At 42.6% G+C, this 25,878-nt stretch overlaps 3 protein-coding genes and 5 non-coding genes across 10 annotated transcripts in view; all 8 read left to right on the top strand.

Annotated features, from left to right (window-relative positions):
- Positions 1 to 355: 355 nt before the first annotated feature.
- RPL17 (ribosomal protein L17) lies at positions 356 to 8,360 on the top strand. The gene is made up of 7 exons (XM_067545396.1): positions 356 to 409; positions 1,625 to 1,677; positions 1,763 to 1,803; positions 4,851 to 4,985; positions 6,223 to 6,321; positions 6,993 to 7,184; positions 8,270 to 8,360. Exons 2-7 carry the CDS (start codon positions 1,638 to 1,640, stop codon positions 8,315 to 8,317), a joined length of 555 nt encoding a protein of 184 aa, XP_067401497.1. The 5' UTR covers positions 356 to 409; positions 1,625 to 1,637; the 3' UTR covers positions 8,318 to 8,360.
- LOC137151342 (small nucleolar RNA SNORD58) lies at positions 1,460 to 1,526 on the top strand. Its single transcript, XR_010919267.1, has one exon. It is a non-coding gene; the product is annotated as a small nucleolar RNA SNORD58 (small nucleolar RNA).
- Positions 3,982 to 4,050, top strand: LOC137151335 (small nucleolar RNA SNORD58). Its single transcript, XR_010919261.1, has one exon. It is a non-coding gene; the product is annotated as a small nucleolar RNA SNORD58 (small nucleolar RNA).
- On the top strand, positions 6,090 to 6,156 carry LOC137151341 (small nucleolar RNA SNORD58). Its single transcript, XR_010919266.1, has one exon. It is a non-coding gene; the product is annotated as a small nucleolar RNA SNORD58 (small nucleolar RNA).
- LOC137151334 (small nucleolar RNA SNORD58) lies at positions 6,666 to 6,731 on the top strand. Its single transcript, XR_010919260.1, has one exon. It is a non-coding gene; the product is annotated as a small nucleolar RNA SNORD58 (small nucleolar RNA).
- On the top strand, positions 7,300 to 7,363 carry LOC137151333 (small nucleolar RNA SNORD58). The gene has a single exon (XR_010919259.1). It is a non-coding gene; the product is annotated as a small nucleolar RNA SNORD58 (small nucleolar RNA).
- Positions 8,361 to 12,356: 3,996 nt separating the features above from the next.
- CUNH18orf32 (chromosome unknown C18orf32 homolog) lies at positions 12,357 to 16,402 on the top strand. Its single transcript, XM_067545644.1, has 3 exons — positions 12,357 to 12,495; positions 14,422 to 14,675; positions 15,415 to 16,402. The coding sequence occupies exons 2-3, from the start codon at positions 14,448 to 14,450 to the stop codon at positions 15,487 to 15,489; spliced, it is 303 nt and encodes a 100-aa protein (XP_067401745.1). The 5' UTR covers positions 12,357 to 12,495; positions 14,422 to 14,447; the 3' UTR covers positions 15,490 to 16,402.
- A 6,766-nt stretch (positions 16,403 to 23,168) lies between these two features.
- Positions 23,169 to 25,878, top strand: part of DYM (dymeclin) — a 382,124-nt gene continuing 379,414 nt past the window's right edge. For all 3 annotated transcript variants that reach the window (XM_067545393.1, XM_067545392.1, XM_067545394.1), the window contains exon 1: positions 23,169 to 23,299. The gene's annotated coding sequence lies outside the window, so the exon portion shown is untranslated. The remainder of the gene's footprint in view (positions 23,300 to 25,878) is intronic.

Below are 25,878 nucleotides of genomic sequence, written 5' to 3'. Positions count from 1 at the left end.
ATGGTGATAGGTGATGCTCTCCACATCCCAGAGATGGCTGCATTTCAGGTTCAATGGGATTCTTTGGCATGAAAGGTGTTGTATAAATGTATATTAATCATTAGTTTTAATTCACACAGCTGACAGTTTTGTCATTTTCTTAGAAGCTGGAGGTCTCAGTACTGGGAAAAACCCCAAATCCTCTAGTTTTAGTCTTTTGCAGCACACTTTGAATTACTAAAATACATGTCATTTGCAGACGGTCCCTTGGTGCCCTTTTCGTCTATTGCCCCGCTCAGCACCAGCATAGCACTCTCTAACTGAAATCCCATTCCCATCCCAGCCTCTTAGACTCTCGCGAGACTTCGAGGTTTGACGCTCTCCCAGCAGCCCTTGTTCTTTCTCTTCTCCGGTGCGGGCGGACCGTGAGGTGAGCCTGTTACAGCCGCTGCGCCCAGCTGCCCTGGCGCCGGCTTCAATCCGCCGCTCCTCGGCGCCATCCTGCCCTGGGAGTCCCGGGACTGGCCCTGGGCGGCGAGGGGACGGGCTCGGCTGCCTGTAGGCACCGATATTTCCGTACTCCCGGGGCCGCCCCAGGGAGTACAGGGGACGATGGGGGGAGGGGCAAAATGGCGGACTCTGAGTGCTCCCGCAGGGAGGCTCCGAAAGACCCGGATGTAGCAGCTCGGGTGAGGAGGGGACGCAGGGCGACAGAGTGGTTCGGTTGGGGCCAGACGCTGCGGTGACGGGCTGGGGCCAAGCGGCGCAGGGGGTAAGGTGGGGGAGGGGACTGGGCTGGCTCAGTGTAGCCCGAGGCTCAGGGGCGGGATGGGGAGACTCAGCGGGCTGGCTAAGCGCTGCCCCAGCCTCTCCTCCTGGTGTGTGGGCAAGAGGCCTGGGTACTGATGCGTGGTACGGGAAAGCCGGGCTGTTGCCTGCTGAGAGGAGCTGGCAATAAGCGCCTCGGAGCGCAGGCTGCGGAGCCCACTCGCTGGCTGGAGCACCGTTTGCAGGCCGGTTCTTGTGCCCACGCTCCTTGTTGTAGTACCTGAGCACCACGGAGCCCAGTGCAGTGCGGCTCAGAGGCTAAGAAGATGGCTAGTTCTCTATCTGAAGCTCTTGGGGACGAAGATGTTTTAGTTTACAAGGCTTGTAATGACAAGTTCTCTCTGTAGATGCAGGCATGTGTATATAGTTTAGATAAACTAGTTTTCAGTATGGGACTCCATCTCAAAGAACGGTTCTGTGTAAAAAAAATGGTGCATGTGTAGTCTGTCAGGAGTTTTGGGAGATCAAGGATGATTTACTGTTGTGTTACAACAGACCACAATGTGAGCTGTTTGTGAAAGAAGTAAGTTTTTAAGGGCATATGTATAGTGTGTTTATTCTGCAAGCATGCATTTTTAAGTGTTTGCATTCTAATTTATATCAGATGGTAGAGAAATTGTTATTAAAAACAGCTTCCATGAGACGGTTGTGGCTGCAGTGATGACTTTCTTAGGACACCTTTGGATTAATCATGAAAATAATATTGATTTCTGAGCAGCTGCTTCTCTCAACTATCTCAGCCAATCTGAGAAATAACATATTGGATATACATGTTGTACAACTTTGAAATATAGCTCTTCATTAATGTTTTTCACAGCTAAGCTCTGAAAATGGTCCGCTACTCACTTGATCCAGAGAACCCCACCAAATGTAAGTGATTTTTCAAGTGTTTGTTGCACTTTTCAGAAATCAATGAGGCTCTGTAATTTCAAAAGTTTATTTTTTGTTTCCATAGCATGCAAGTCAAGGGGTTCTAACCTTCGAGTCCACTTCAAGGTATGCAGAGTGTATGTTTGGATTTTTTTCTGCGAATGTAAGGAGTAGAAAAAACATAAATTTTAGAAGAAAATGTCCTTTCCCCTCATATTTCATGAATTCATTAGATTAAAGTTACTTTTTAGGCAAGTACAGTAGTTATAAAGTGTCTCAGCACTTGGATAGTGCTACTGTGTAAGACTGAGGCCTTGTCCACACAAGTGCTTATGCTGGCAAAATTTATGTCACTCGGGGATGTTTTTTCACACCCTGTGCGACAAAAGTTTTGCCAGTATAAGTGCTAAAGTAGATGAGGCCTTAGCCCTGATCTTCACTACACAGTTAGGTCGACATAAGTTGCCTTAGATCAACCTAACTGTGTCAGTGTACACACTACAGACTTGCTCCCATTGATGTAAGTGCCTTACTACACCAACCTAGTAACTCCACCTCCACTAGAGATGTTTGTTATGTTGGTGTAGTTAAGAGCTACTGCAGACACTAATTTACTTCTGCTGTTGGCTCTTATTCTTGTCAATTTCATTGCTCCATGCTGTAGTTGTGAAATTGACAAGAAGATTGTCCCCACTGGGCTGCTGTCCTGGCTCCTGATGGGAAGCTACAAGATGATGAGAGCTTGGGCCCTCAGCCTCCCCATATGACTTCCCTTAAGTTGGTTGAAGCGCTCCTGTTGAGGACGCACCCCACCAGACAGAAGGAGGGCAGTATGGGTGTGAACCACTGCAGTAATCAACCTATGTTAATTGTAGTATAAACATGCCCTAGGTCATAGTTTCTCAACCTGTGGTACCTGTACCCTGAGGGTAAGCAAGACACAGGCAGGGGGTACCCGGGGAAAACAGAATGAATGGGAGTCGGGCGGCAGCAGCCTGACTTCCCACCCGGTCCCAGCTCCTAGATGGGAGCTCTCAGCTGGTCACAGCTCTCAGCTGAAAGGCGGGTGGAAGCCACCAGCTTCTGGGGGAGGCAGGCAGCAGACCCCCACTCCTCGCTGGGCCCCAGCTCACAGGTGGGAGCCTGGTGGCAGCCTCCTGCATCTCATGAACTGGCCTCGCAGCTGAGTGGCAGCCACCCACGCCCCAGCTCCAAACCGAGGCTTGAAGACAGGCAGCAGCTGCCTGCCCACATCCCTGGGTCCCAGCCAGCGCAGAAGCCTCCTCTTCCCCAGCTTGGATTGGGTGGCAGTTGCCCACCTCCCAGGCTGGCAGCCACCTGCAACTTGCCCAGGTGGCAGTCCCCCTCTCTGACTCAAAGCCCAGTGCCCAGAAACCTTGTCAATTTCACTGCTCTAGCTGATCAGTGAAATTGACAACTATGACAGTCCCAGATTTCACCAGTTACCCTCTTTTCCTGTTTCTCTTTTGCCCTCTTTCCCTGTCTCTCTCTCTCACCCCTTCCTCCTCTCAAATCTGACATAAAATTTGGCACGACTCTTTATATTCCCCAGCATTGTCATGCTGCTCAAAACCTCCTAGCTTTGGCCAACATCACTTCTAGCCCAGGTACATGTTTGAGTTGCGCACCCCTGGGGTAAAGGTGGAAACCCTACCCACACTAGATCTGACATCTGTCATATCAGGGCCTTATATACTTAGCCCTTCTTCCAACATATGGCTCACATTAGTCTGTAACAATAAAATCCCATGGAAAATTGAGTATTGGGGTACTTATTAAAATTTTCAGAAGTTAGGGGGTACTTGCTACGTAAAAGGTTGAGAAACACTGCCCTAGGTGATCACAGTGGTCCCTTTTGGCCTTGGAACCTATTAAATCTATTTGTAGTGGTTGTGTTCATAAATTGTCCCAAGGAGTTTGCTATCAAACAGATTATACAACACAGGGTGAAAAGCGACTGTTTATAAGGGGAACATATAGGAACTGGTATCAGATCAGACCAGTGGTTCATCTAGTTCAGTTCTTTTATTTCAGGCAATGGAGAAGTGTTAGAACACATTGGTTCTAATGTTTAGTTGTTTGTATGCCTAGGGATACAGATATCTGAGGAGTTATCTGTTAAATTTCATTAAATTATTTTTGGCATAATGGTCTTTACTAATAGCCAATCTTACCCATGTCATACTGACCATCAAGGAAAAATTATTTGAATAATTACAGCATAATATCTAGCTACATATGAAATGGTGCGTCCTTTATTGTTAGAGAAATAGTGTTGTGTGCTTGCAGTGCTGACTAGTTCTTAGGACACCTTTGGATTAATCATGAAAAGAAAATGGAATTCTGAGGAGCTCCTTTTCCACCATATTACAAGTGTGTATTACAGTAGACACTCATTAGTAGCAACGTATCAGTGCCCTTTTGCTATGTTGCTCCTAACCGACTTGCTGTTATTAGGAGTGTCGACAATTCACAGTGCGGAAAGTGTTCCCAGTGGAAATGTTGCTTGTAAGTGGTGGTTGCTCTTACAAGGTGTTGCTGCAAACAAGCGTCTTCTGTATTTGACTATTTTGTGCTTGAACTAGCTGAATATTCTTAATTTTTATGTACTTGATTTTGGTAAACATTGTCTGAATATCAGCAGTGGTGTATTTAGGAGGCAGTATAGTCAAGGCTATCACAGCTGATTACAGCTACTTGAAAGATCTGGTCCCCTACTGTGACCGAAAGGAACAGCTAGGTTAGTCAAGAACCACAAAACTGTCAGTTGAAGTGGTGAGTGGATGGGGCTCATAGCTGCAGGAAGCACAACTTTCAGAAGTCAGTCCATGATTATGGAATTCACTACCAAACAGGTGTCTGTCAACCTCACTGCATTCAAAACTAAATAAAAAATTAATCTTTCTTGGTTTTTATTAAGCTCTGCTCTGACACATATTAAGCAACAAAAAATAAACGAACTAATGAGCTATTTCCCTGTCTTTGCTGGGAAGCAAGAGAAATATTTTTTTTATTTTAAAATAAACTCCTGCTATAATGAGGATGGCCTTAGTAGTACCTAAGATTGAGGAGTACTTAAGCTGCCAATAAAAAAGAACTTTTAGAGAAAGCTATGCATGAATGTACAATGCCTGTGTATGTTTTGTTGCTAGAACACTCGTGAGACAGCCCAAGCAATCAAGGGCATGCATATCCGGAAAGCCACTAAATACTTAAAGGATGTTACCCTAAAAAAACAGTGTGTTCCCTTCCGTCGTTACAATGGTGGAGTTGGCAGATGTGCCCAGGTAAGATTTGAGATTGAAATTTGGAAAGACTCTTTGAATAATTGATTCTCCTGGTAAAAGAACTGAATTGCATTGTGTGTATCCCACCACCGGTGACAAGAAAAAAAAAATGCTGTATTTAGATCATAAGTAAGGTTTAGATTTTGTCATGGTTATTTTCTGTAAAAGTCACAGACAGATCAAAGCAATACACAAAAATTCACGAAAGCTGTGAGCTGTCTGTGACTTCTACTAAAAATATTGGGGACAGGGGCTGATCAAATGCCCGAGGGGGGAGGATCAGAGCCCACTGTGGGAGGGAGAGGGTGCAGCAATCACGGGGAGCAGCTCTGGGTCTCCTGCTGAGGGCTCCAGGATCCCCGGTGGAGGCTGGGAGTTGTGGGGGGCCCTGAGGCGGCTGGGAGTTGCAGGGGCCAATGGGACTTCAGGATTTCTCCACCACCTGCCATGGCTTGAGGCTTTGGGATCCCCTCATTGCTGCCATGGCTCGCAGTTGGAGGTTGCAGGATCCCCACTGCCTGTGCTGGCAGACAGCAGCAGACTGCTGCCGGTGATGGCTTGGAGCTCTGAGCCCCCTACAGTGGCTGAGAGCTGCTGCCCCTTCCCAGAGCTCCAGGATCCTTGCTGACTGAGAGCTCCAGGATCTCTGCAGCCCCTGGAAATTGAAGAGGATAATTTCACAGAGTTCTTTGGAAGTCACAGAATCCATGAACTCCATGACAAAATCTTATCCTTAATCATAAGTAAAAAGTGTGAGCTTAGTCCCGTGTAATGAATGTAAATCACCATACAACCTCACATAGTTTGCAGCCTTTGCTTAGGAGGTCCATGGCAGCAGTAATTGGTGTTGCTGATGTGTTCAGACATGTATTGGGGAGGCTGACTTTACAGCACTCATATTTAAAACAAAAAAACCAACACTCACACAAAACCAGCTTGGACATGTGTATAAAAATGAGAAGATGGATGTATTTTGGTTGATCGTGGACACTAGTATATGGGAATGGAAAGCTTGGGAGCTAGTTGCATTTGGAAAAGTAGTAGTCATTTTGGTTTTAGTCATTTTTAGTTTAGAATTACTTGTAGAGTTATGTGCACTTGTGGTTGCTATGATGACTTTCTTAGGACACCTTTGGATTAACCATGAAAAGAAATGTGTATTCTGAGCAACCTTTGTAAAAGTCAGGTGATTGTTTTTGTTTTGAGTGAAACTACAACTAAACTCTCAATCTTTCAGGCTAAGCAATGGGGCTGGACACAGGGACGTTGGCCTAAAAAGAGTGCAGAATTCCTACTGCACATGCTCAAAAATGCTGAGAGTAATGCTGAACTCAAGGTAGGTTAAAAATGCAAATGGACATGTCTGGTTTAAAGGCAGAAGGTTCAGCCCAAAACCTTGGATCCAAATACTCATAATCACAGTGGTCAAAAAATTTGAAAGGTCAGAGGAGTTTGGAGAGTCATGTACTGGGCTATGGATATGGGGTTTGGTTTTGCAAATCTTTGGAGCAAAAAAAAATTATACCTAGTTCACACACTAAATTGTCAACTTGACTACATAAAGAATGAGTACGTGTCAGAAATTAGTCTTTTTTTTAAGACCTGTGTATTTTTTTTAAACACATGAGAAACCTGTGTGGTGTTTATAATGTTCTAATACAAAATTGTAATGACCTCTGGTGGCGGTGATGACTATCTTAGGACACCTTTGGAATAACAATGAAACAACCTTCATTTCTGAGCCATCATAATGACTTTGAATATTTTTTGTAAAAGGCAGTCTGAAATTTTTAAGTCTTCCTGAGCTATTAATTGGCTGGTCCACTTAATAAATATATACAACTGCTATGTAGTTTTGTGAGATTTGCCATGATAAACTAGCACATGTTCTAAGGTGGTAATTTTCCAGTTTTTGTGTTCCCCATTTTGGTACAAACAAAAATGTTTTGTTCATAGAGGAAAACAAACCTAGAATAAATCTTACAAGTTTCTGTTGTATTTTTTCAGGGTCTTGATGTGGATTCTCTGGTAATTGAGCACATCCAGGTCAACAAGGCCCCCAAAATGCGCAGGCGTACCTACAGAGCTCATGGTCGTATCAACCCGTACATGAGCTCCCCCTGTCATATTGAGATGATCCTCACTGAGAAGGAACAAATTGTTCCTAAGCCAGAAGAGGAAGTTGCTCAGAAGAAAAAGGTAAGATAGCTCATTTAGTAGTGGTATTATTTGGTGGTTTTGCTCTGCATTTGTTTATTAGAGACTTGTTTGTTTGTCAGTGTATTTTTTAACTTGCGTTTTTCAGATAAAATGATTGCTATGATGACTATTTTAGGACACCTTTGGAATAAACATGAAAAAAATGCATTCTGAGCAACCTTAATAGTGTTGCGATTTAAATATAACATACAGAATATGAAAGGATTCTCTATAAATAACTTCACTGAAAAAGGTGGCTTTAATTTGTATGCTCTTCAGTCTCTGATTTAAAAATACTTACAACTGTTCCTGAAGAAAAATTCATATGATAATGTCAAGGTAAAAAGAATTGTTCTGTTATATTAAGATGGGATATCTATTAAAATAACCACATTAAGAGGACAGCTAGTTAAGTAGTACACACTTAATTAAGGTTGGTCCCATTTCTAACTTTCCCAAACTCACATATGAAACTGAGAATGACAAGGGCCTAATGGTGTGCTCTGGTGGTGTAGCTGTGTTGGTCCAGGATATTAGAGAGGTAGGTGAGGTAATATCCTTTACTGGACCAACTTCTGTTGAGAGAGACAAACTTTTGAGCTACTCAGAGCTCTTCAGGTTTGGGAACAGTACTGAGATTGCAGTGCATCTGCTGAAGACGCCCTATGCCGATGGGAGAGGGTTCTCCCGGTAGAATAAAAAAACCCACCTTTGTGAGCAGCAGAAGCTATGTTGACAGGAGACGTTCTCCTGTCAACATAGCACTACGCACATGAGCGCTTATGTCAGTGTAACTTATGTCACTCGGGCCTGGTTTCTTCATACCTCCTGAGTGATGTAAGTTGTGCCGACATAGGCTGTAGTGTAGACATAACCCAAGAATGTCATAGTTAAATACAAGATCAAATAGATAGTTTTGCATAAGTAGTGTCTAGCAAAGTTTTGAATTTAAGCTCCCAGGTTTGTCTTTTGAAAGTGTCATACAGGTTTCCTTTGAGAATGAGGGCTAAGAGGTCAGATATAGAATGTTATAATCTGCTTTTTAGATGTAGACTTTCACTCTTTCCTTACTTTTTATTTTTCAGATATCTCAAAAGAAGCTGAAGAAGCAGAAACTTATGGCTCGGGAGTAAATCTGACATAACAGATGTACATAAATAAAAAAGAAAACTCAGATTTTATTGTGTGCTTCTTTTCTTGAGGAATTAACTTTTTTCAGGGTTTTGTTTCATTGAACATAACTTATTTGTAATATTTAACAGGGTTTCCCCCCCCCATTTAAATATTTGCATGTTACTGTTTGAGATTCTTAGTCTTTAAAACTATGCTTCTTTCCCTACCCCTTCCTAAACAGTTATTTATAAGTATCTCTCAGTTTGGTGTTTGGAAAAATGTATGTTTGGACTATCAGGTGTGGCTATAAGACACATCACAAAAGTTTCAGTAAAATCAGTTGGTAGAGTGGACTTCTTTTACGCAAGTGTTTTGACTAATTTTAACGAATTTACCTTTGAAAGTTGTGTGGTGTCAAGAGCTATGCCTGGTCTTTTATTTCTACCCCCACTACATCACTTTGGAAGCAACTTTATTTTAGCTTTCATAAATGAGAACAGTAGATAGATAACACTGGGTTGAATAACTTGTAGTTGTCATAGATGAGCCAAGAACTTAGTTTTGCAGATATTGAAGTTAGTGCTAAAAGGTGATGACTATACATTCCAGTAGATTTAACTCTTCTATTTATCCACAAACCACTGCAGCATGTGCAGTCACAGTGCAGATTTCTCCATGCTGTCCCATCAGTTTTTCAACCTTGTTCTGCTGGAAGACCACTTTTAGGAGTTGGGTGACTGACTATTTGATCCTTGGCATGGGTGGAGCACATGGGTACTAAATGGAATGGTTTCCCTGTGTGGACAGTTGTCCATTATGAGCACTATGAGTCCAACAGTTTCACCCTGGCCACTGAACAGTTAACTCATTAATTATGTTGGTCGTCATTGACCAAGGCTGGATTTGAGGTAGTAATAATAGTTGAAAGGCTTCCAGTCCCCTATTCAGTCTAGTCCCTGTTATATTTGTATTCCTCTCTGAATAAATTTTGTTAACCTGCAGAATTATTCTAAGTAGCACCATAAGCAATGGGTGTTTGGGAATTGTTAGTATTATGACCTTGTTCATTTTTATAATATTGTCTAGAATGTAAACAGGAAATATTTTTCCTCTAATTACAGATTATAATGTAAATTGTTTGCTCTTAATCCCAGTAGTCTTCCTATCCACTTCCCCAAAACTATAGGGGAAAAACAGGATAACTTTAATTAAAAATGGGAGAACAGTATACTATTCTGAATAGATAACATATTAAGTATTTAAAGTATTAACATCTCTTGTGTAGCAATGGGTTTTACAGCAATACTAATCTGAATTAGTAATCACGAACATTTCTATTTCTGGAAGTGTTTCATCTATCTGTCATTTCTTTCCTTTGACTTCAAATGATTCTGTGTAGAGAAGATACTTTCATAAATGTAAGTTCTTCCAAATACAGAACAGCACAATTTCAGCAACCACTTTCTCAGATTTTGGAAACGGCTCAAGAAGAAGTTTCCAAAACTGAATGTCCTTTTCATTGGCTGCAATCAAGAAAGGATCAGCCTGCAGTTACTGTTGCAATTCAGAAGGCTGGTAATTGACAACAGTTGCAAGTGGATCATAAAAAAAAACCTATCAGGTGAGTCTGAAAACTTGCAAAATGCTTAGTTTGTTGAAATTAAGCATCATTTCAGTATCAGTAGCGTACTTGCTAAACTGACTTGCATTTGTGCCATGCTGGATGCAAGTGCTGCACATGTAAAATGGGCAAAATCCAAATGCAACAGGTGGGTCTTAAAAAGTCGAGAAAAGCCACAAATCTGTGATGCAGTGCTCTGTTGCCACTTCCAATCAAGTTTCTTTGTTTCACAGCCACATTCATGAAATGATCAGAGTTCAGCAATTTTTCTACACAACCCCACTGCCTTGATAAAACTGAAACCTGACCTTTGATCCACTCATAGCAGATGCTCCATCTGTAACAGCCACCAACAACTTTTCAAAAATCTGCAACCGCATTCTGAACCACACCAAAAATAATCTGACCCGTAGTTCTGTGTAATGAGGTTAACTTAATAAATGCTTCATGCACATGAAAATTACTGTTAACTGTCCATGTGTATAGCAGTAGCTGACTTGTAGATATATCTGTACTTTTGTCTAGTGCTAAAGGAAAATAACAATGGTGCAAAATTTCCTTTAACTTCCACCTGTTCATGTATATCTACAACTTCATGAACACCGTCTGTTGACAAAACGGTAAAAATTTGGAAACTCATCACCAATCACCTTTGCCTTTTGCATTGCATATCATTTCCCTGTTTGCTGTCACCTACACAGGCTTTTTAGCTCGTGCCAGCTCAGCAACACCGTATGATGCAGTAAGACTCAAAGTTTGTACTGCAGTAGTTATAGCAAAACAACTCTACTGCCTTAAAACTTTACCTTTTAAATCAGCAACAAGGGCATTCCCTTCCTGGCAGTGCCAGTATATTTGCTCTTTGTGTTGTGACTGATAATGTTTAGTGATGGTTCAAGTTATATTTTGTTGTCGCTGTCATGACTTGCAATATCTGAGGTATTGGGGCTTAACTCATGCATCAGAAGTCATTATGCTCAGAATTTTCTCTCTTGCTCATGATAAAATTCTAAAGACAGCAGAATTAACTACTGATTTATTACCACAGCAAATGTAGATGAGATTTCCAGGTACTGAATTTCCTTGCAACCCAAAAAAACACTCACTTCCCCAACTCGTCTTCCACACTTATAAGTGCAATGTGTTTATCACAGATGAGAAATAAAAAATAAACATCATAACACAATAAATCACCTGTTAGCTGTTGGCAGGCCCAATAAACTGATCCTGGGGGGTTGTATGCAGCTCTTGGGCCTCCTGTTACCCATCCCTGCTTTAAATTTGGAAATGAACATTGAAGTATTTGGTGCCAGTAATACAGGCTGTGATGGTGCAAGCAGTATTAGGCATGGGCATCTCTAGTCAATGCCTGTTATTTCAATGAACCTGTGCCTTGGCCTAGGGGGTGTGTCTGCATGGATTCCTTGCAGGCTCTGGGTTGTCAAGTGGTTTCAAGTGATAGCGTGGATCAGATACAAATACCTAGTTAGAACTGCTTTTAGATAGTTAGCACTGTGACCTGAACCAATGTAGGGTCAAAGACAAGTTAAAAGATGACCGTTACTTTGGCAGGGGTGCTGGTCCTTGCAGATAGGTGGCAGGTGAGACAGAAATTCTAAAAGCAAATGTACTGTTCTCATTAGCCATTGAAATGAGTTTCGACCTACAACGTGTCAGCTGAGAACAGCCTCAAGCCTCACAGGGGTAATCCTACAATTATGCTCTGATCATAAACCCTATTAAAAAAGTGAATTTGGTTCTGGCTATGGCCCAGCCCTCGCCAATGCTTCCCAAGCTCTGGCACAGCACTACTGCGAGTGGGGCAAACACTATTGACCTGCTTCGTAAAGTGCTTTCAGACCTGCTGATGATGAAAAGGGCTAGGCGTTATTATTATTATTAATGACATGCCGTCTGGCTTGGTGTTGGCTCTGTGGTGTCCGCTAATGTTTGATTGCAAACGGGCCCTGCCTCCACCGGCCGGCACTGCCTGTCTTCTCTTCACCCAGCATTTTTTGTGGCTGCTCAAGGTGACCATGTAGACCCCTCCCCAGGTTTTTGTGATACAATTCAAATCAGCTGGCGGGGGGCTGGTGGGACCCTGCCCTGGCTTTGCAAAGGTCGGGTCGGTCACACGGCTTGGAAGGGTCCACTCCCCCCCCCCGCACGTGGCAGAGGAGCGGGGGTCCTGAGCGCATCAGGACGCGGCTCCGCCCTCCAGCAGCTCCCGGCCTTCCCCGCCCAGCCGGAGCGCAGCTGTCGGCTAGAGCCACGTCACGGGCTGCCGTCTGGGGGGGCAAGAGATAGACCAGCCTCCCCTTCAGCTACGGCCTCGGCTGTCATGGCGACTGCCCCCCCACCCCGTAGGCTTTGGGCACGTGATCAGCGACGCGCCTTTTCCCATTGGCCAGGAGCCGGCGCGGTGTGACGTTGATTAACCCCGACCGGAAGTGAGGAAGCGGCTTCCGGCCGGGTCGGGTAAGTTTCGGTTTCAGGCGGAGGCGAGTCCAGGCGAGCTTGGGCGAGGTGGCTGGTGCTTGGCTGCGTTGGGGTCTCTGCGGGAGGAGGCGCCAGCAGGTGGGTGCAGGGAGCCCCCCTCGTTCCCCTCCCGTCTTGAGGGGCGGGGCGAGTCTAGTCTAGTCTATCCTATCTGCCTTCCCGTCCCTTCCTGTGATGAAGGGAGACCCGCCATACCGGCGGCGCCCCCGCTTCCTCACGTCCTCCGTTATCGACTCCGCCCTCCCCCCACACATCTTCCTGGCCCTGGGCTGATCCCCTCCTGCCCTGCCTGCTTCTCCCCTCCCCCCAATTTCTGGACCCCACCGTGTCAGAGTTATTCTGCTCCACACTTTCCTCCAGCTTCTTTTGCGCCAGGTATGATTAGCGCCCGCCCAAATACCCTTCTTCCTCCCCCGCCAGTTAATCTGTCACCCATTGTCTGGTTTCCAGTCTGCAGTTTGTGTCTGCGCCCAAAGCTCCTTACAGATGTTAACTGAGCTTTATAAAAACCAGGGGAGGTGTAGATCGGAAATATCCGTCTTTGATGTGTGGAAACTGAGGCTGACTTGGCCATGGTAATGCAGTCTGTCAACTGAATTGAGGCTTCCTGGCTTCTCGTTAGTTACCTGCAACCTGCTCCTGAGTTATACAATCAACTATCACACAATCAACTATTTTAAAAATGTCTCAGTGCACTGAAAGCTTCTCCTACTTCCTGGGGCCTTTTTCAAACTTATTGCTGCAAAATGTCATTCACAAATGATAAATGGGAATGTCAAGGTATCTCTTTGTAAAGTAATTCTTTCTTTTTAAAGTGTGGTGGTGTGGAACCTTATTTTAAAATATAAATATATTTAACTGAACAGCTGAAGTGTTTGGTGTAAAGTAAACTTGTATTTGAAGCTGAGAATTTTTATGCTGAGGTGTTTTTTTTGTTTTTTTATTTTTGTTTTTTAAGCTAATTGCACTTTGAAATAGATTTAAAGTTTTTTATTGAGTGAATGTTTCAAAAAAATAACAAACAGGTAACCCATAGAGTTAAAGGGGCAAAGTTATAAAACATCCAGGGACAATATGCAGGTTATCGGGGGGCACAGGGAGTGATTGGAAGTCTGGGGAGAATAACAAGGGATAAGCTGCGGGATCCTGGATGGGGGGTGATGGTGTGGGTGCTAAGAGATACAAGGGGATATATGGGAATGGGGGAACGTTACTAAGTATGTCTGTGGGTTACTAATCCAGTTCCCAACCCTGCCTCAGCCAAAACAGTGTTTTATAATGGGAAAGTTTAATTTGATTTTTGGGGAATATTCTTAACAAAAACTTATCCTATTGTGAAATTGTCATGATTTGAGTATATTATGGATGCTAATGCATTTTTAAACCTTATCCCTTATGAAGAAAATAAAAAAACCTTTTTTGTTCTGCTTACCTGCTTTTTCTCTACCATTCTATAACTGTAGTTAACTAGTAAATGTGAGTTTAAATGTGAGAAACAAAGAACAGTGCACAAATTTGCAATGTGATGATGACATGCCTTGCTGACCCTGATGTCGTGATGGTGTACAAAAAACCAAAAGGTTATGTAGAAAAAGCCAGTATGCTATCAGAATGTAAATGCTCTTGATGCCTGTTGGAGTGTTTCCTATATGTATTGTATTAAATGAGATGTCCATTGACTAGAGAATAACGGTTTGGTAACACTCCCTATATTAAATGATACGTTAGAACAGTTATTATCCCCCCCACACACATTATTTGCAACCCAAACACTGCAGTATACAAACAAATCCACTGTTTTTCTTGTCCAAGCTGTTGGAAGAATGAAGAGTAAGTAGTAGAAATGTTGATGTAAATTAAAATAAATCAGTTTAAAGTCTCTAACTTAAAACATTGCAAAGTTTTTTTTTTGTTTTTTTGTTTTTTTTTTTAATAAATCAGATTTTAAAAAAAAAATCAACCCCTTGGTTTTCAACACTGTTCTATTGCATCTTATATCAACAGCTTCTGTCAGAAGATTGGAAAGAACCATGGTGTGCATTCCTTGTATCGTCATTCCAGTTCTGCTTTGGGTCTATAAGAAATTCCTTGAGCCATATGTCTACCCTATAATTTCACCTTTCATTAAGCGCATATGGCCTAGAAAAGCTGTGCAGGGAACACTGGCCACAAAACAAAGCCAAGGAGACAGTACTGGAACTATGCTGGGGACTTCAACCACAAACAGAGGCGAAACAGATGATCCTGGGATTTATAAAGTAAGCAATATATTTTAATGCATGTTAGAGGAGGTTGGTAGCTAAGCAGGGAATCTCCAAGTAGAGCACACAATAACAATCTAACCTGGAGGTCACAAAGGCATGGTGGATTGTTTTGGGGAAGTTCAGATATGATAGAAAAGATTGTGAATGTCTAACTCAAGTAGGGAGAGCATTTGTGCCAATATCAACCTGAGACTTCTTACAGAGAATCGAAACATCCTAGAATGGCATGGCTGTATCCCAGCTATATCTAATAGTTCTGCTTAAGAGCTTTTCTGACTCCTTACTTTTCCAGTACAAAAAATTCAGCAATTAAATCTTAAATGACCATTCAAATGATGCCTGAAGCAGAACAGAAGCCAATTTCCTTTACAGGCACTGCAGAGCCAGTAAACGATCATATGTTTACTAACCAACATGTTTTCAAGTGTTTTTCTTCTACATGGTAACTTTTTGGCTATAACTGCACTTTAATATCCAAAGAAATGGGCATATGCTCTTCTATATGCATTTTTTCCTCTGACCTTTTGAAAAGTAAGAATTGTATATAAAGCTTTACCTCACTTCTAACTTATTTAAATTTCAATCTATTAGTGCAAATTTCTTAGAACTGAGGCAGATGTTCTGAACTCCTCTCTTGATTTTTTTCCTCCCCAACTAAACTCTAGTGTTCTGAATGTGAAGGTCTTTTTCTTTGATGTTGGTTCATGGTACTATATCTTATTTCCAATTTCAGATTGAAAGCAATGGGGTCGCAAATGGAATCACTGCAAAGGGACCAACAGAAGTTTCTGATAAGAAGACTGATTAAAGCAACTTGTTCATTAGGAACTTCTCCTTGTTGTAAAATAAGAACTGGTGATATTGTTCCCACTTTGAGATTTATTGGCCTTTCCACCTGAAAGGAAGCATGAGTTGTTTATAGCAGAGGGTCTCTTCTGTCAGTGAAATGGGGAAATTTAGCAGCTTTCTATTTAACATGTTTGAGAAGTTGTTTTAAACTATTCTTATTCCTTATTTCTCACTGAAATTCTCTGCATCTGTAATGCAGTTCAGATTATATGGTTAGATATCCTAGATTAACTGACTTTTATGATTAAATGCAGTTGTACATTGTAAGTGTGTCAAATTCTTATATTTGACTTGTAATGCATCTAAAATCCATGCATTTTACAATACTTTCTGAAACTCAAACTTCACGGTAGCCCTTTACTCTGCTTTCACAACAGCATGCGACAGGTTGGGGTTTCCATCCAGTATAGTTTGATGAAGTAACATGTTAGAGATTAGTCAATCTCTTGCTTTGAGCTATAACTCTCCCCATCCCCACTAAAGGTGTTTATGGATTGTGCTAAGGACACTGATGTGTTTCTTGGCAATGCTATGAAGAAAATCTATAAATGAAGAGCTCTTCACCTGGTAACTACTAAGCTAGGATAGGTGCAATATTTGCAGGACATATTTAGTTTATTGGAAGTAGAAAGAAAGCCCTGGATTGTACACTCTCCAGCGAGCACTTTGCACCTTTCTGTTTTGAGGAGGAATGGCAGGGACAGGCCATGAGAGAATTACTACTTTGTGTGCAAGCTGCAGTAATTGAAGATTGTAGATGTCAGAATTGTAAAATTCAGAATGAGTTCAGATAAATTTATTTAACCTGCTTGTGTAAGTTATAATTAAAATAAATTGGCATTTTATTAAAACATTTGTGTTTCTTACAGGAATGTTTCTAGTTTTGCTTTCTTTCTATTTTAAAATTTAGTTCTTGGAATGGAAAAGTTGCAAAGCTCAGGGGGAATATTATGTAGAAAGGGACCCCCCAGCACAGGGATGATATCTGAACTGCTTGCTTTGTTTGTGGTTGGCTTCCTAACTTCTCATCCTGTGCCAGGTCTGGCCCTTAATTTAAAAACAAAACAAAACAAAAAAAAACTGTTTCCTTTCCTGCTCCTCAAATATACTAATGGAATTGTGCTGTATTTAGATGCTCTCAAATCTGCAGAGTGTAAAGGTAATAGTCCCTTTCTGTATACATCTCCAGTGCAGATGGAATACTATTCTGTTTGGAGTTGTACATGAGTGGAGGGAATTCAGAGGAGAGCAGCAATAACAACTCATGATTGGAGGGGCTCCTATTGGACAGTCCAAAAATATGTGGTGGCTGTGAACTTCAAGTGTGGAGAAAAAATATTTTGGGTGATTCATGGAAGGCATAACTAGGACTAATGAATGAAAATAATAGGAAAAGTTACTGATTTGTATTAGGCTATGGTACACTCTACCAATGCATGTGGTTAGAGACCCCTCTCTTGGGATGTCCTAAAACTGAACTTGAAAGATAATGGGAAACATTCTTGTATGACCCAGTATGTGGCAGAGGGGGAACTGAACTTCTCATTCTACTGTTCCACTTAAGCGCTGATTATTTTATGCTGCATGGCACAGGTAACAACACCTATAGTTAGTTGCTCAACATTTCCCATTTTAAGACCCTGTTTTCAGTTCCTTATAACTTTGCCAAACTTCAACCATTCAGGTTGAAATTTTCCATGCTTTAGTGACAAGGATGTTGTCCTGCTCTCTCATGTCCATTGCTGTTTGTGCGAGCACTTACCTAAGTTATAAGCCTTTGAAAAATCATCTGTTTGCATATGGTCAGATTTGATACTTTGGCTTCAAAGATTCCATCTTTGCTGAGCATGCCCCAGTTCAGGGCTGCAGGGACCATACATGACCTTCCCTGCAATTGTTGCTCCTAGGAAACATTACACCCACATTACATTCAAAACAGTACGGTTGCAAAGTTAAGCACTCACAGGCTAGGATGTCAGTTGCAGAGGGCAGTGGGGTGGGGTGGGTAACATCGCCTCTAGTGGCTATAGCATCAGATGACGTAGCTCAGCCCTGAGAAGCAGAGTCCTACAGGTGAAGGCAGAGAGTCTCAGCAAGCAGGAATCCATAAAAGGGATTCTACGGAGAGGGTCATGGGGTGGTTCAGTTTGTTAGAGTACCAGCCAGTCTGCAGAGTCAATATTCCCCCTGCTGCAGCCTCTCCTCCCTGCTCCTGGCTTTTGTGGGAGATTCCCAACTAGTATATTAATATTCATTGGGGTCAAAGAGAGAGTGTGAGTGACTGTAGCCTAGGGCACTCACCTGGGAGGTAGAAGATGTAGACTCAAATTTTCTCTCTGCTTGCCTGAGAGGAAGGATTTAAATCCACGTTTTTTACCTCCCAGGTGACTACCTTTAGCCCTCGCCTATATTACAGCCTAAATATTCATTCTCTCCCAATGAATATTGTAATATTTACACAAGTGAAACAGCTTTAAAATTAGAGTTTGAGAGCGCACTAGTCTCCAGTTCTCAGGTTACCCACTCCACTGAGTCACTTTGTTACCAGCTGCCTCCAGCGTGAGGACGGCTTGCCTGGGTGTCAGGCTGGGGGTGCCAGGGAGCTATCAGTAACTCATATACTCCTTCAGACTACAGCAGCCCTGTCTCTGCCTTGCAGGTTAAAAAGAGGTGCACAGAGTGTCCTTGAAGTATTTCCCTATGATATTTGCCCCTGACACTGGCTACTTATACAGATTCTGGATCCTTTGGTCCTAAAGAAAGTGTACCCCAGTTTTACCTTAGAGTCTGCCCTGCTCCTGTATAACAGTGCACTTGTGGGCACTTACAATAAAAGAATTTTCTAAGAAAGAATTGAGGTTCCTGTAGAAACAAGAAGAGAAACAAAATCAATATGTGAACTAGGACCTACACTTATTAATGGTTACCTTACTTAGCTAATAAAATAGGGTTCTGCTCCCACCAAAGTTTAGTCATGTTACAGAGCCGGGTGGTTTCCCAAGAACCAGGATCCAATCTTTCATGAATCACCCCTACCCAACAAGATGTCTCCTCAGAGAATGGATACAGTGTGTCTTTCTCCACCCTGTGATATACCGAATCAGTGTTTTGGCTTTATTCTCCTGTCTCTTATAATGTTCCTTTTTACCTCCAAGTATTTTTGACTATTTGCAGTTGCCTTTGATGGTTTTCCATTGACTGTTCTGGCATAGGGCAAGGGTAGAATAGGACATTACATGACTGTCTAACGCAGTGGTTCTTAACCTTTCCAAACTACTGTACCCCTGAAGCCTGAGTCCCACCCCCACCGGGCTGAGGCATGTAACTTATTGCCTTTCTTGCCACCCCCAATACCAGCTCTGCACTTGAAACCCCCAGGTTAAGAAACACTGGTCTAACGAGAGGGGGCAACACCACCCTCCCACTTGAATGGGCCATCACTGAGACACATTTCCTGGTGACTAACTTTTACTTCAAAGGCATAAGGAATAGTTTTCAAGATAGTTACATTATTCCTTAAATATTACCCATACACCCACCTTGCAATGACTGAGTATTGATAAATTGCAAGCCTTCAGTAGAGATCCACATGCTACTCTTCATGGATAAATACTATGAAAATGGTACTACATTAGGTACAGTGAGTTTGTCAGGTCTGACGCAGGATGTGCTTGTAAGGGAAAATGAACCCTTTTGCCAGTTGGCACCAATGGGCCTCTGTCACAGATGTCTATCTGCATCTTTAGGTGCCTGATCCTGCCCCTAGGGACGCTTCAGACTAAACCCACAAGAGCTTGAGCTGCATAATGTGTAAAAATACCATTTATGCAGAACCAGCAAATCCACCTAGAAGTCAAACACTTCTCATGTATAAGCAGGTCCAAATGTAGCATATGTTCCATGGGTTGATTCAAGACTCTAGTTGGGTGCCCACCTCTTGTAATGAGCTTTAATGACATATGTGGATTTAAATATGGCATTTATGTGCTGCAATCCTTTATTTAAAAATAAAAATCCAGATGTTTCCTGACATGCTAATATTGCCAATATTAAGTATTGTTTAAGTCCCTAATCCTGCACCCACTGAAGTCCATAGAAGTTTTGACAATAATTGAAATGGAAACAAGCTCAGCTCCTCCAGAAATATCCAATCCAATACAGTAGTTCATTCAGTGGGGAATGCTAGTTTTTTAACTGGCTATATGGCTTCATATAGTGGCAGTTGCAATATGTTACTGCGAGGAGAATTCAAGTGTAGTCATCTTCAAACCTTCATTTCTCTACTGGGAGAGGTTGGGAGCACTGTAGAGGTATTGTATTCAAACCCTTGCGTTGCTCTGCACTGATTTCTGAGCAGTTCAGGAGCTACAGTGCCGGAAGAAACAAATGCACAGTACAGCATTGTGTAAGTAAGGAGTAAAGGGGAAAAGAGGGGGGAAGAAATTGAATTTCAATCAGATTAGCTATTTCTGCCTTTATTAATCATTAGTTCTGCTTCACTAATCCTCTGATAACAGGCAGAAGGGATGATGGTACTTAAGCAAAGTTTCCTTACCTTTAGAAACTATTTGACTAAACAAATCCTATGTTTCTTCTTTAATAGTTTCATTAATTTTTGCCTGTTGGTACAAATGTGAAATATTTTAATTATAAGGGCCTACAAGACTGTGGCCTCTTAAGAGAAAATATGTGATTGAGAACTACCTCAGAATCCCTGCAGGATTAGTTTCCATTTCTTTTACTGACAATCTTCCATTTGAAGCCTCAATGATTTGGAATTTCTTGAATGAATACATTTTAATATTTTGTATTTACTTTGTGGATTGATTTTAAGAAATGTAACCTCTTCCCTTTACACTGTCCTTCCTGCGCAGTGTTACATTTTGTATGGATGTAGTTATTATGATCAGTATTCAACATTTAGATTGTGATAGCAACTAGAGACCTCAGCCAAATCAGATGACTTGTGCTAAGCACGGTACAAACATATAACAAATTACAGTCCCCTCTTACTATTGTGTAAATGAATGATCATTTATATATTGTGCTTATGTCCTAAAGCAGATTATGTTGCTATGCACATATATGGTCTGTCCAGCAAGATTAAAATACATTGTATATATTTGCATTACTCAAATTTTATGTATAGTTTTGTGAACATAGGTAACAGGATTGGACTCCTGACACTATGAGGGTTTTAATCTTCATCTGACGCATGAGATACTTAATTGAATAGATATTGATATTGATGGACACAATAGAAAATCTTAAAATAACTTGCTAGATAGCTATATACACATACCCTGCTTCTGGAACATCCAGTATAAGTGATACCCAAGAGTCTAATCGAGTATGCCAAATCCTGTGTTCCTATCTCTGTAACAATTGCTTTTCATTCAACTTTTTACATTAATCAGAGTTCCCATTAATTGAAAGTAAGGTACTATTATCAGAAAATGAAATTAGGCCAAGACATTAAGGAATATGCCAGAATATTTCAAGAGATAATGAGAAAAGCCTCTGGCTATAAGCAGAATTCATCTAAAGGATGACAAGTGTAATATTTTAGTTCTGTTCCCAGTCTTATAGGAAAGTGGTGTCATGACTCCGTGCATGGACCCAAGTTCTCTGAGTCAAGGTTATAAATGTCCCAATGTAAAGGGGAGCGGGTAGAACAATAGTGATTTCAAAACTAAAATCTAAACCAGTCAAATAGGCATTGACTGATGGAGTCACGCCACATTGGACTGTGACCATATCAGATTTTATAAGCTAAGCATGGATGTGATTGGTTAGCAATTAGATACGAGACAACCAAAGAAAACCCAAATTCTGCTGATAGTAGTGTATGTGACTCAGTAGGTAATATTTCCAGTAGTGTTGTAGCCCTGCTGGTCCCAAGATATTAGAGAGATAAAGTGGATGAGGTAATATCTTTTATTGGACCAATTTCAGCTGGTAAAAGAAACAAGCTTTCAAAGTTACAGAGAACTCTTTTTCAGATCTGGGAAAGGTACTCAGAGTGTCATAGTTAAATACAAGGTGTAAGCTCAAAACCTTGTTCCTGACATCAACAGAAGTTGGTCTAATAAAAAGATATTACCTCATCCATCTTGTCTCAGTAAGTGATAGTCTAGTGGCCCCTGTACTGCTAGTGGTTTTGGAGAAGACATAAAACTAGGACTCTGACCACTAGAGATTATTAAAGATCCCATAGTACTTTTTGCATGAATTTGCTAAGTTTGTATTAACTCTGATGTCCTGACTAAATAAGCAGGTTCACCTTTCAGGAATGGAGTTCCCTCCTCTTGTTAAAATAAAGCTTTTCATTTAAAAAACTATAAGGACAGAGAGAAAGGTAAGAAAGAGGAGTTTCCTTACTTAAGGGCTGAATTATGGATGGCTCTGTGGGGATGCATTGTAGAACTGTGAGCTTCAGCACATCCTGGAGGTTGGCCAGTGTTTACTGTTCCAGAAAGGCTGTGACAGGGGCATGGCTTAAGTCCCTCCTCCCTGCACTGCCAAGTGGATGTAGGGCTGCCCGGAAGAGAGCTCATGCGGCACTTCATTTTTACATAGGTAGCAATGTCTCAGCCTGATGTGCTGTACCCAGCATATTGCTTCCTGCCCTGGCCCCACTGGAGATGCTCCTTTGCCTCACACGGCCAATGCAGCTCAGGCTCTTAGAACCATCTAGTCCTAAACATTTGCTATTGTAGTCAGTGATTAATAAACTCCCTACATTCTTGAAGGTTGTTAACATCAAGGAGGGAGAGAAACTATTTAGAGTGGTACAAGGGGGAATAAGGGGAAAAAACCAGGCTTAGTATCAGGAAGAGCTTTCTGAAAGTGAGATTGATATTAAACGTATGAGGCTGTGCAATAGTTTTCCAAGGTAAATAGTGGAACGTATATTGCAGTGAGCATTTCCTGAAGAGAGAAATCCCACTGGCCTCGGAATGATGGTCTAAAATATTGATGATCATTTGTTTTATATGCCAGCACCAAGAATGGATCTCATTGTGCATTAGGCCTTGTACAAACATAGTTAATTGTTCTTAATAATTCTCTTTCATCTCTTCTCTGCTTTTAGACCTAGACCCAACTATAGTTCTGCCAACTTTATTGCAAGTGTTGTGATCTGGGAAAGGTACAGTGGTTAGGGCACTTACCTAGGATTTGGGAAACCTGTGTTGAAGTCCCTGCTGCCACAGACTTCCTGTGTGATCCTGGGCAAGTCACTTAGCCTCTGTGCCTCAGCTCCCTAGCTGTGAAATGAGGATAAAAGCATTTTCCTACCCTTGTCTAGGGGCACACTGCCTGGGGCAGGTCACCCCCTTCCCAGGCATTACTGGGGGCAGGTGTGGAAAATCGGGGTGAGGGTAACAGGCGCCTAGACAAGCCAAAGCTCCGCATATGGCGACGTGCGGTCCCCCTACTCTCCCTCCCCGCTCGTGGCGACGTGGACGCGCTGAGCCCAGCTCTCACGTGGTGTGTGTCCCGCAGCGAACTACATTTCCCAGCATGCTCCTCCTCGCCGCTCTGTCGTTGGACGGCGGAGGTCCCGCGGGCGGGCGGGCGGACGCAGGGGGAGGTGGAGGGGGAGCTGGGGGCGGCGACCGGCCACGACGTGGAAAGATGGAGGCGGCCTGAGCTCGGCAGTGCCTGCGAAGGGGCGTGTGGGGGTGTCCGGGGAGCGAGTGAGCCCCTCCGCCGCGCGGGGAGGAGAGCGACCGCCGCTGCCCCTCACCCACTCGAGCAGGAGCCAGGTGAGTCCCCGCCCCGCCCCCCCCGCTGTGGGGCTGAGCATCTCTGGGGGGCGGGGGTGGTGCCTGGAGGGGAGGCTTAGGGTTGGCTGGGTCTCGAGGCGTGGGGTTGGCGTTGGCGGGCGGCCCGGGCCTCTGCGGGCGGGTGGGGCTGGCGGTTGGTTGTGGTGGGGGCGGCCGCTCCCCGGGGGATGGTGGCTTGGGGGAGGATGGGGGGCTGGGTGTTGCGCTGGGGGAGGCTGGCAGGTAGACGGAGGAGGCAGGGTAACGTGGCGCAGGGCTGGCCCTCTCTACATGGCCTCCCCAGCCAGAGGGACTGGACACAGGTTAGAAGTGGCAGGCATGTAAACCACTGGGGCTGGGCCCTGGCAGGTATTTGTGGGGTGCTGACCTTTGCGGGAGGGAATGTGAATTGTGACTTGGTAGGGTTTGGAATGGGTGTATGTGTGTGTGAGAGTGAGTTTGAGTGAATGAGAGTGAGTGTGAGTGAGAGCGATGTTGGGTTGGGCAAGGTCCTAACGCAATAGGCCCAGAGCCCATTTAAACAAGGGGAGAGTTCCAAAAAACCTGCCTAAGATTTAAAAATGTCATTGAAATGCAGAAAAATCCTTCGCTGGCAGCAGGTGATGCTAAAAGTGTCTAAAAGAGTAATCCATAACAAAGGCGTGTTCCTTTCCTCCTCGCAGGTTGGCTAGGTTAAAAGGGGATGATAAGGAAGGACTTGCTAAATACTGTTGGATTTCAGTATAGCTCAGTAATAAGCGTATTTTGCTATGCTTTGGTTGGTCCTGTCCTCTGAACTGTGTTCCATTTACAATATTTCAGTTTGTTATTTTAGGTAAACATAGTTGTGAAAAGAGTATGATGAGATTCAGAACTGCCATTACATGCCCCCCCACCTCCTCAATCATCATAATATCTGGGTGTATTGCAATCTTTAATGTATTTGTGCTCACAGGTAAGGAAATGGCATTATTCCTATTTTACAGATGGGGAATTGAGTGACAGAAAGGCCCAGGGACAAACAGGAAGTCTGTAGTAGAGCAGGGAAATGAATTCTGGGTTCCTGAGTCCAGGATGAGCTCCGTAACCATTGGACCATCCTTCACTTTTTCCTTTTTCTCTTTACTTTTTCAAAGTGTCATAGGAGAGAATGCTGGAAATTTTGCCCAGATTTAGTGTGGTGCACATAGTTGTTCAATACACAGACACTGGTGTTCTGACTTAATGGAATCATCAGAAACATATTTTCATGGTACCCACTATTACCATACTGTTGCACGTGTCCAGTGGCCTGCTATGCCATTTTAGAGTGAAAGTACAGGGTGTACTACATTAGCTCTCAGCACTATCTCTGTGGAGAGTTCCCAGTACAGTGATAAAATTCTCAGACTTATCCTTGCTGTTCAGCGAGTCTTCCTCCTTCTTTAAAAGGGTTGGCCTTGCTAGCCCCATCTGTGTTGAAATTTAGCAGCCAAAGCTGGGAAGACCATCACTTTCGATGCTTGGTTAAATAGTCATTCTGTGGTCATCTCTGTCTATGTCACGCTTTGTATGCTTGTGCAGTCTGGGCCCTTTGCTATTAGTATCTGTTGCCTGTAGCAAGTTACCATAAGAATAGTAACTAAGAAATTTCCCCAGGATGTCCTTGTTGGAATCATAAGGGATTCTCAGTGCTCCAGGTTGCATCCACTAGCTTTTAAAAAAAGAGTCTAGACAGGATCTTTAAGAGAGGTGTGTCTGTGTATGTTTTTTATGTTCCTTATCACAGCCCTTGCTAATTATGCTTCACTTGCAGTGGAGTGGTTTACAGTTCTTTCTGTTTTTCTTTTTGCATTTAATAGAGCAGAGGACACTTATGGTGCTCAGAAAATAAATAAAATACTCGGCCTCTACAGTGAAACAAAACTGGTTATTGTCATTGACATTTACTCGTCACTTTCACTTTCTTGTGCCCTTACTCTAGCATGTTGTTCTTGGGTTCACAGTTAAGCTGTGAAATATTTAATTTTTAAAAATATTTTCATGATAACTAATTATTTAATTAAATATTAATTATAAATAATTAAATTTGTATCAGGTTTATATCTTATATTATGTTGTAAGACAAGCACTATCTTTTCATTATGCATCTCTATAGTGCTTGGTGCAGCGAGGTCCTGATCCTGCAATCTAAATTTAGTTTCTTTCACTGCATATAATATGGGGTAACATGCTAGCCCTAGGCAATGGGTGTAATTATTTTAGATGTTTGTAGCAATAGAAAAATTGTTAAATATTTCCTAGATCAGTGCACATTTTAAACCCCTCACTGTGTGATTTAGGTCATGAGGAATTCTTTTAGAACCCTTCATCCCAGCCTCTTTGTTGGCCAGAGGAGACTTAATGGAGTGTAATGTGCATTGTCTTGTTCTCAAGCGTTGAGTGTGTTGCTTCCACTTCCACTGATTGTGGCGAGCACAGGCCTAGCCTTAGGTATGTTTAAACCTTTCTGATGATCACATGAGAATTCAGTAATGTGTCTGCTTGTGTGTTTCCCTATGGATCCCTCTGCAGTTTTGATGCTGGACAGTTCTGGTACT

This window comes from Emydura macquarii, unplaced genomic scaffold, assembly GCF_026122565.2.
Source record: "Emydura macquarii macquarii isolate MOO-44397 ecotype Brisbane River unplaced genomic scaffold, CSIRO-AGI_Emac_v2 contig_1045, whole genome shotgun sequence".
In the NCBI taxonomy this organism is placed as follows: Eukaryota; Metazoa; Chordata; order Testudines; family Chelidae; genus Emydura; species Emydura macquarii.
Note: the sequence above shows the minus strand (reverse complement) of the source record. Positions and strands in the feature narration are given on the sequence as shown.

Coding starts and splice junctions, on each gene's coding strand:
- RPL17 (XM_067545396.1), top strand. CDS start 1,638: ATGGTCCGCTACTCACTTGATCCAGAGAACCCCACCAAAT. Junction 1,678..1,762: donor TCCAGAGAACCCCACCAAAT/GTAAGTGATTTT, acceptor TTGTTTCCATAG/CATGCAAGTCAAGGGGTTCT. Junction 7,185..8,269: donor AAGTTGCTCAGAAGAAAAAG/GTAAGATAGCTC, acceptor TTTATTTTTCAG/ATATCTCAAAAGAAGCTGAA.
- CUNH18orf32 (XM_067545644.1), top strand. CDS start 14,448: ATGGTGTGCATTCCTTGTATCGTCATTCCAGTTCTGCTTTGGGTCTAT. Junction 14,676..15,414: donor ATGATCCTGGGATTTATAAA/GTAAGCAATATA, acceptor TTCCAATTTCAG/ATTGAAAGCAATGGGGTCGC.